We start from the raw sequence: 10,847 nt of genomic DNA, 5'->3' as shown, positions 1-10,847 counted from the left end.
AAAAAAAATAAAAAATTTAAACAATTATTATGTAAAAATTATCTAACCGAATTGGATGAAATTTGGTGTGATGATTCTATGCACTAAGAAGTTTAATTGGGAAAAGTATGAAGATCCTAGGTATTATTCAAGTGTCTGAAAAAAATTGACAAATAAACTAGCATTTTTTGCAATTTTTTAAATGATTTTTCCGATTTTTACAATAACAATAATTATTTTTTCGAATTGCAACCAACTCTATCTTGATCAAAATTTAATTACAAAACTTTTTTTCCTCTTTCATTTTTGTCTAAAATGAATAGTTGCTAAGTTGTCGACGAGAAATCCAAGAAAAAAATGAATTTTTTTGCTATTTTTTTATACTTTTTTGCAATAACAATTAAGCCCACGTTTTTTTTATTTGCATAGAAATATTATCATTTCTGATATTAATTAGAAGCCGTTAAAGCAAAAATCTCCGATCATACGTGTTTTACCCAACCCGAAACAGTTACCGCCTGGACTAAAAAATATACTACAATTGTTAATGCGTTAATTTTGGTAATATGGACAAATAGAAGGAATAACACTCTAAAATGTCAATATTAAAGATATTTAAATAAATACAAGACTTACGTTAGTAATTTTTTTATATTTATATAGATTTAATTAATTTAGTTTAATGTCTATCACTTACTTGCCTTGCACTATATGTCACCTAACTTCTGTGTGTGGTTAAACGCTGCTTTAATATATCAGATATAATTTATAAAACGCCCCCTTAACTGTCATAGTTTTGATTAAGCTACATAAATGGAAAAATATTACAATTTTTTATAATAAGTAGATGAGATGTATATTTCACGAGATATTTCACATAAAAAAACTGAGTAAACTAGTAAAAAATATACTTTTGTAGTATTTGGAGAACTAAATACAAAGTTCCAATTTCCTCTGCAGCGATATAGGTTATACAGTGTCCCAAAAAGGTTCAAACCCTCCAATAAATTTTTAGGGTTAAAAACTTTCAGATAGAGCTTGTAGGATATCAAGAAACGATTATGCTAGTGGTTTTAGATTTGACCTTGACTTGGTCAAAACCAAAGTCAACTTGAAAATACACGGAACACATTTTTATGCCACCGATCGATAGAGCGGTAGATTTTAATTTCTTACAATTAGAGATATGGGGTTAGAAAATGGTTTCTGATACGCCGTTGCACGTCATTTAAAGAACAAACACATTTTTCTACTAGTAACTCGACAACGTCGAATTCTGAAAGATGTGTGACCTTGGATATGACCTTCACCACTAGATGCAAGGTCAAAATAAGATCGAATTAATATTAAATGTAATATGCCATTTTATGCAACCGATATAGCGCAACATTTTATTTTCTACGATCAAAGAATATTTTTAGGATCTCTTCGCAGGTCACTTGGAGGTCATACTCATTTTTCATAAAAAAAAAATAATGGAATAAAAGTAATAGATTGTGACAACAATTTTCAATAATTTTCAACAATCATTGTTAGGTGAAACTAAAGGTCATCATCTAATTTAAACGGTTTTATCGAGATAATATTCAGAGAAAAATGAGTTTGATCTTCAAATACCCGCAAGGACATTCCGGAAAAATTTTCTGATCCCATGGTCGGACGTAGAATTTGACACTCTGTCGATTGCTACCATAGAAAATAAGGTTTTCCATTTAAAATTTTCAAGTTGACCCTGAAAATTAACGTAAAGGTCATATTCAACGTCACAATATATCCCACAACTTTTATCTGAAATTTTTTCGACATAATTAAATCAAGAAAAGTTATCGGATAGTTCCAGTCTTTTTAGAATACCATGTATATTCACTTACATTACTATAAACATAGGGGCTAAAAATTCTGTATGACTAAATTAGATTTTTAATTTTTTCTAAGATGTTTATCTCTGTTTGCCCTTTTTTATAACAACCTACATGTTGCATTTAAGTGATCAATACTAGAAAACATTGCATTACAAATTCAAAACCGCCGTAAAAAATAGGAACAAAGGAAGAAAACAACACTTTATTAGTACAAAAGAGGTGAGAGCTCGCGTAGATAACAATGTATGCACATATTAGCAATTATTTACATAAGAATGTCAACTCGGGATAATAAGGGCAATTACATTTTACTATTTTTTCAATTATTTCCTTCATCATTAAGATAGTTTAAGAACACCTGGAATAAGACACATACTGTTTAAAAACGGAGTAATGTATTTTTAGGTGTATAAAAACCTCAACAGTTAGTAATCTTTATTGTCTTTAAAACTTATAAATATTGTCAGGGAATGATTTAGATTAAATCTAATTATAAACAGTGCTAGTAGATAGATTATCGTAAATTTGACGAAGATTGATCGCTTTAGACTTTGAAAATGATGGTATCAACGTCCTGTCAAGTGTGGTATTTGAGGAAAAACAATAATATAATGATTTAAATAAAATTTTATAACATAAGTACCCGCATACCTTATGAATTTAATACGGTATAAATAAATATATTTAAAATCGTATGTAAATAGACAAAATACAGTTGTGTCTGCTTTACACAACCAAAAACTCTTAGTTGATAAAAAAACTACAGAAATTGCGATCCAATTTTTACGAAATATAAAGCACCGGAAAGATTTATGTAAAAATATTAAAGTTTATAGCTATTAGGTACTAACGATTTAAATATTTAAATGATTTCAGGAAGTTATAAATTTGCTTTGTCGTTCCATTATATACATATATATGACTCAGTTCACATTTCCCCTGCCAATTCGTTCCATGTTTTTTGTATGGTAATAATAACGTCGACTACTATCACTTTAGAGATATTGGAAATTCCNTCCACTGGCAATTCGTTCCATTTTTTTTGTATGGTAATAATAACGTCGACTACTATCACTTTAGAGATATTGGAAATTCCTGCAAAGTGAAAAATCTAGAAACTGCGAACAGTATATTTTATCCTAACATTCTCGTCTCTAAAACACAACCTGTATATCACTTATTAAGACAGGTCCTTTAAACGAATTTTCAAATCGATCCTTCTGGGGAGTTTATAAGTTACGACTCCCTAGAAGTACGTTGAATTTTGTTCGCCTTGCTTGGGCCGAGTTCCCTTAAAACTCTCTCGGGCAAATCTGTTCTTCCACTGTTGAATATACTGAGAACCCCACTTACAAAACTGCTCGTCAAGCCGTTGGCAGTTTCTAAAATTACGTCGGCAAACAAACTTTAGTACTTAAGGCAAATTATTTTCCTGGGCATTGTCAGTGCCAGAGACGTCAGACATAGGTACAGTACAGTACAAAAACGACAGTAAAAATCTGGCGTGAATAGGGACCCGCTAAGGTCCGTTTTGCCCTTAAAAAACTTTTTTTTCAAAATTCGGAAAAATAGAAAAATGACATTACAACTTTTTTCCACAATTACTAAATTTATCTATTTTTTATGAAGATTTTTTTGTGCAGAGATTTTTTCTTTATATTTTCTCCTTAAAAAGTTACGATAACAAACATTATACAAAAATGTATTCTATTGTATTGGAACTAGTCATGACTTAATCAACATTACTGTGAAAAACAATCGCTGTAACTCCTGTCATAAATTTGTTTACGTATTACTTGCTATGTTCTTCATAAAAAAAGTCACTCCACGAGAAAAATGGAACAATACACGTAATGACGGTTAAATAGGAGAACCAAATATAGAAAATATTAAACAATTTATATAAAACAAAATAGAATTATGATTATTACTTTCAAATTTTTTCGATATGCATGCCTCCTACTTCCAAGCATTTATCCAATCTTTTCCTAGCTTCCCTTGTAGCTTTAAACAACGTTTTTCTAGAAAGATTCTCACAAACATGTTGAATCTTTTGCTTTAAATGCTCCAAACTTCTCGTGGGTGTCTTATATACATAGGTATTTGATTATTAAATGTTCTCCATAAAAAATAGTCTAGGGACGTTAATTCTGGAGTCTTTGAAGCCCATTCTACAGGCCCATCCAATTCACTTAGTTCCGAAAGTATTTTTTAAATAGTCTGTAACTCTTTTAGCTTTATGTGGAGGAGCACCATCGTGTTGCAACCACATATTCAACCTGAGCTGCAGCGGCACATGTTCAATCAGTGCTGGAAGCTTCTCTTGCAAAAACTGTAAATAGCTATTAGCGTTCAATACATATTCATAAAAGTGTGGGCCAATTAATGCATTCCAATAATGCCACAGAAAACATTTATTCCATAATGGCCCTGATTTTGAATAGGATTAACATAGTGTGGAGTTTCAATTGCCAAGTAATGTTTGTTTCTTTTATTTGGCTTGCCATTACTTATAAAGCGACTCTCATCGGTCCAAAGAATGTCTGTAAGAGTCTATTATCTATTTCCAAATTAACCATTATTTGCGCTATATAATTAAGTTTTTTTCAGCATGTATGTGAGATAAGTGCTCCAAGTTATTTAGTCATGGTAACCATTGTAGCTCAAAAGTCTTTGCACAGAGCTTCTTTTTAAATTTAATGCAAAAGTAACCTGTCGTATAGAATTTCTAGGATTTTCCTGAAAATATTGTAATACCCTAGCTACTGAGAACTGATTTTGAAATTCTTTTCCCTTTTCTTGATGAAAATACATTTTCGTTAGCAAAATTAGTTCTAATCTGTCAAATATTTTTGGGGTAACAGGTTGACGCTCTAGATATCCTCATGATAAAGTTAGCAGCCCTTCTGGCATTTTTTGTGACATTCTCGATAAATTAAAATTATGTCCACTTTTTCATTGTTCGTAAACATTTTTTAATTTTTAGTAATCACTTACTAGTTTGTTTATCATGCAAGAAATAGCACTTGACAGAAACTAATATGTAAACCGACTTGTGACAGCAGTTTCAGCCATTGTTTTCACAGCAATGTTGGTTAAATCATGACTAATTCCAATACAATAGGATACATTTTTGTATAATGTATTGTATTATTGTAACTTTTTAAGGAGAAGAGATAGAGAAAAAATTTCTGCACAAAAAATTTTCATAAAAAATAGATAATTTTAGTTATCATAAAAAATGGGTATGTATGTTCATGGAAAAGTTGATGATATCATTTTTTTATTTTCCGAATTTTGAAAAAATGTTTTTCAAGTGCGAGTCCCGATTCGCGCCATCTGAACAGATTTTTACTGTAGTATTTCGTTTGTCTGTTATGGGCTCGAGACGCGAACTTTGGGACACCCTGTACATAAGACAGAGGAAGGCCTATACCTTGACATTTATCAGATTCAAATTTTGTTTTAATTTTAATGCTTAATACCCTTGGGTTTTTACATGCCGTCATTTGATAATTTATTAGAAAAATAAACAAAATGACAAGAGACGCAATATTACTATTTTTTTTATATTCTTAGTCCATTGTTTTTTGTTAATTTCATATTAAAGTAATACTTTTTCTGGCTCTTGAATATAAATGATATCTGTTGTAATAACTCAGCCGCTCCCGAATGGACTGATAATGTGCCCCTCCCTAAGTAGAGCCTGAGCAATTTACAGGGGAAGTTTCGATATTTTATACGAGTATTAAACATGGCGGTAGTACGATGAATTGGAATGTAACAAAATAATTTTGTGAGAAAATTTTGAAAAAATCTATTTATTTTTTGTTAATTCATTTTGAGTGGGATTTTTTTATCACACTGGATAATTTAATTAAATCATATTGTCATTTTTTTCATTATTATTCCAGTATTTTTGGCCAACAAGGATCTAAATTCATGGGGTATTTTGACATATGTACATGTACCACTGTTTATAATAAAATTGCTAACGCTTTTAATTTTCTTTTAACGACATTATTTTATTTTTTAAAAACATGTATTTTATCATTAGCTGATATTTCTTTATCTTATTTTAAAGATATTAAGCCAACTCAAATAAATTCAATTTTCTTTCTATAAATCGTAACAAAAGAAATTACAAGATTCCTAACTGGTCATATTGCGGGAAACAACTACTACGAGTAGTATAATTTATTTTCCCTTTCCAAAATTTTTGTTAATTCAGACAAATCTAGCAATAGTTGAACTTGTTTTGTGGTCATTAAGTAGTTGTTAGTAACTCATAAATAAATAACTATCAGTTGGACAGGCAGAAGAGGTCCTGTACCATAACTTCAACGGTCACCCGACATTAATCCCCTTGATTATTTTGCCCATGGTCATACTATGAAACAACAGGAATACTCTTCTCCAATAAGTTCAGGGTGTCCCACTTAACTTTCCCACTCCACTTATCTTCGCTTTTTGTTAAGTAATTCACAATTACTGTTTATTGTTATTTTAATTGTCATAAACGTCAAAATAATTATTGGAAATAATCAATAAAATCATGGAAATCTTGATTATGCAATATGCGGGGTTCATTTATACGATTAAATGCAAATATATCAAAAATAAGTGCCACATAATATGTTATATACTTTTGTTCAGGATAAAAGTTTACATCTAAAAATGTAATATTTTTCAGGGAGTTCCATTAAAAAAATAATAAGTTGTATCTGTCATATTGATATTTAAAATTGAATTATTTTTTTGTTGTTACAAACACAAAACTTCATAAAAAACACTTTTGTGTTTTGTTTCAACAAAATCTTTATATCTGTACAAGTATCCGAGATAAGTGGAGTGGGAAAATTAAGTAGGACATCCTATACAAGGGATGAACTAATACAGTGCATTCAGATAACAAATTTATCGTTATAGATGTAATAATAAACATTTTTCAATTCAATTAAAATTTTGTGTAATCTTTATGTCCACTAAAATGGTTTCACGTCATAATATTTAGAACCCTTTTATTTTATGATAATTTTGCAAGAACAGATTTTCATGTAAAATTAATCAGGGACATCAAAAATGGCATGAAATTTCAATATAACTCATAGGCGTAGAAATTGTATACAAGGTGATTCACTTTTTATGATTAGGCCTTTTAACCATCGATAGACCTCGTCAAAATAGTGTGATGTTGAAGTATACACCTTTTCTTTCAAAAACTTTCTTTTTAGAGATATAACCTTTTGAATAAAACATTTTTTTTTGGTTTTTATTTATTTTTTCTTAAACTATGAAAACCATTTATTATGAAGTGTATGAAGAAAAAGCTTTATTGATTTTACAAATTATTGTGAAAATTGATCAATCATAGGCGTCCGTAAGCGGTTTTGATAACCCCTATAATTTCTACGCCACTGGAAATTTTTCAAAATGAATATATTGTTTTACATTGCAGTTTATTCTAAAGAAAAAAGGATTCTTACTATTTTTAACTGAAATGCTTGGTTTTCAAGAAAAATGGCTTATGAATTCATTAGAATTAGGTAAACAAAGCTTATATCTCTAAAAGGAAGCATTTGGAAGAAAAAGTGTGTACCTATTTCAAAATGACATTATTTTGACGAGATCTATCAATGGTTAAAGTCCTAACCATAAAAAGTGAATCACCCTGTACAAAAAGTGACACTGACTACCTGTCTACCACGTCACTGGTAGTGGTAGTGAATCGTTTGTAGATAATTTTTAAACGACATTATGTTGATACAAAACATGCTCAATTTGGTTTCGTTAGTACTTGCTGTTTTTTAGATATCTCGAAAAAGGATAAAAAAAATTAAACTCAACACCCTATATCTCGGTTAGGAAGCGATGGACAACCAATGTTCACAAGAACTTTTTTGTTTAAAACGAAGTCTTCTCAACCGTTAAGAGTTAGTACATTTTAAACAGCGTTTTCGACTTACTTGCACTTTTGCGCTCTGACAATGAGTATGTGTACTACCAACTCTAATAATAAAGGGCGGTAAATATTCTCAAATAAGTTAAAAACGCTGAGCATGTAGAAGAGAAACTAGATGTGGCAAGAATATAGGTTATGTTTATATGCCTCACCATTTGTCAGACTGACATCCGACATCTTCTTCACCATCTCAGTCACCTTCCTGCCATCCAAGGACCCATCCACCGATTCCCTGGACCTCCTTTTCAGCGTATCCTCCCTCTCCAGAGCGTCACTGACAATTCCGCTGTCATTGTACATATCCTGACTGATAATCTCCACATTGTCCGTGACGANTATATTCTTAGTCCATTGTTTTTTGTTAATTTCATATTAAAGTAATACTTTTTCTGGCTCTTGAATATAAATGATATCTGTTGTAATAACTCAGCCGCTCCCGAATGGACTGATAATGTGCCCCTCCCTAAGTAGAGCCTGAGCAATTTACAGGGGAAGTTTCGATATTTTATACGAGTATTAAACATGGCGGTAGTACGATGAATTGGAATGTAACAAAATAATTTTGTGAGAAAATTTTGAAAAAATCTATTTATTTTTTGTTAATTCATTTTGAGTGGGATTTTTTTATCACACTGGATAATTTAATTAAATCATATTGTCATTTTTTTCATTATTATTCCAGTATTTTTGGCCAACAAGGATCTAAATTCATGGGGTATTTTGACATATGTACATGTACCACTGTTTATAATAAAATTGCTAACGCTTTTAATTTTCTTTTAACGACATTATTTTATTTTTTAAAAACATGTATTTTATCATTAGCTGATATTTCTTTATCTTATTTTAAAGATATTAAGCCAACTCAAATAAATTCAATTTTCTTTCTATNAATGGGATTAACATAGTGTGGATTTTTAGTGGCCCAGTAATGTTCATTTCTTTTATTTCTGTTATGGGCTCGAGACGCGAACTTTGGGACACCCTGTACATAAGACAGAGGAAGGCCTATACCTTGACATTTATCAGATTCAAATTTTGTTTTAATTTTAATGCTTAATACCCTTGGGTTTTTACATGCCGTCATTTGATAATTTATTAGAAAAATAAACAAAATGACAAGAGACGCAATATTACTATTTTTTTTATATTCTTAGTCCATTGTTTTTTGTTAATTTCATATTAAAGTAATACTTTTTCTGGCTCTTGAATTATAAATGATATCTGTTGTAATAACTCAGCCGCTCCCGAATGGACTGATAATGTGCCCCTCCCTGAAGTAGAGCAATTTACAGGGGATTTTGACATATGTACATCTACCACTGTTTATAAGAAAATTGCTACCTCTTTTAATTTTCTTTTAACGACATTATTTCATTTTTTAAAAACATGTATTTTATCATTAGCTGATATTTCTTTATCTTATTTTAAAGATATTAAGCCAACTCAAATAAATTCAATTTTCTTTCTATAAATCGTAACAAAAAAAATTACAAGATTCCTAACTGGTCATATTGCGGGAAACAACTACTACGAGTAGTATAATTTATTTTCCCTTTCCAAAATTTTTGTTAATTCAGACAAATCTAGCAATAGTTGAACTTGTTTTGTGGTCATTAAGTAGTTGTTAGTAACTCATAAATAAATAACTATCAGTTGGACAGGCAGAAGAGGTCCTGTACCATAACTTCAACGGTCACCCTACATTAATCCCCTTGATTATTTTGCCCATGGTCATACTATGAAACAACAGGAATACTCTTCTCCAATAAGTTCAGGGTGTCCCACTTAACTTTCCCACTCCACTTATCTTCGCTTTTTGTTAAGTAATTCACAATTACTGTTTATTGTTATTTTAATTGTCATAAACGTCAAAATAATTATTGGAAATAATCAATAAAATCATGGAAATCTTGATTATGCAATATGCGGGGTTCATTTATACGATTAAAAGCAAATATATCAAAAACCGTCAAAAATAAGTGCCACATATGTATATACTTTTGTTAAAAGTTTACATACATCCAAAAATGTAATATTTTTCAGGGAGTTCCATTAAAAAATTATAAGTTGTATCTGTCACATTGATATTTAAAATTGAATTATTTTTTTGTTGCTACAAAGACAAAACTTCATAAAAAAACACTTTTGTGTTTTGTTTTAATAAAATTTTTATATCTGTAAAAGTAACCGAGATAAGTGGGGTGGGAAAATTAAGTAGGACATCCTATACAAGGGATGAACTAATACAGTGCATTCAGATAACAAATTTATCGTTATAGATGTAATAATAAACATTTTTCAGTTCAATTAAAATTTTGTGTAAGTTTAACCATCGATAGGTCTCGTCAAAATAATGTCATTTTGAAGTATACACCTTTTCTTACAAATACTTTCTTTCAGTGATATAAACTCTTGAAAAAACATTTTTTTTGTTTTTATTTATTTTTTCTTAAACTATGAAAACCATTTATATTTATTATGAAGTGTATTTTACAAAATATTGTGGAAATGGATTATAGGCGTCCGTAAGCGGTTTTGATAACCCCTATAATTTCTACGCCATCGGAAATTTTTCAAAATAAATATATTGTTTTACATTGTAGACTGATCGAATTAACTCATTTAGAGGAAAAAAAAAAGAAAATTGTTTCCTGGACTTTTATAAGTGGAAATGGTAAAGGGGCTTATGATAAACGAAAAAAAAAATAAATGCTTGAGCAGGGACGGCGGAGGGTTGATTTAGGGGGTTGAAAACAACATAACCTCAAAATTTCCGAGAAAAATCCGAAGAACAGGTTTTTTCTGAATTTTCGTTTTTTATTTCTCATTTCCGCAAAAATAATTTAATTTTGACGAAACTTGGTGAAACTATACATTTCTCTATCTTAAATAACCTCAAATTTTTTTAAATAAAAAAATCAAGAAGTTTCTGAGATATTAATTTTTTTCGGCCTGAAACACTTTTTTTTCAAAGAAAAATTCTACTTAAAAAAATCATCGTACAGAATTCTGCCGGTAATAATTTTTTTCGTTTTGACATA

At 30.0% G+C, this 10,847-nt stretch overlaps 1 protein-coding gene across 1 annotated transcript in view; it reads right to left on the bottom strand.

Annotated features, from left to right (window-relative positions):
* The window catches only part of LOC111692661, a gene marked incomplete at its 3' end in the record, with an annotated part of 8,999 nt that extends 886 nt beyond the window's left edge, over window positions 1–8,113 (bottom strand). The window contains exon 1 of the mRNA XM_023456741.1: window positions 7,956–8,113. Coding sequence (XP_023312509.1) covers window positions 7,956–8,103 — 148 coding nt within the window. The remainder of the gene's footprint in view (window positions 1–7,955) is intronic.
* Between the last annotated feature and the right edge of the window lie 2,734 nt (window positions 8,114–10,847).

The sequence above is a fragment of the Anoplophora glabripennis genome, unplaced genomic scaffold, assembly GCF_000390285.2.
Source record: "Anoplophora glabripennis isolate ALB-LARVAE unplaced genomic scaffold, Agla_2.0 scaffold2499, whole genome shotgun sequence".
In the NCBI taxonomy this organism is placed as follows: Eukaryota; Metazoa; Arthropoda; class Insecta; order Coleoptera; family Cerambycidae; genus Anoplophora; species Anoplophora glabripennis.
Note: the sequence above shows the minus strand (reverse complement) of the source record. Positions and strands in the feature narration are given on the sequence as shown.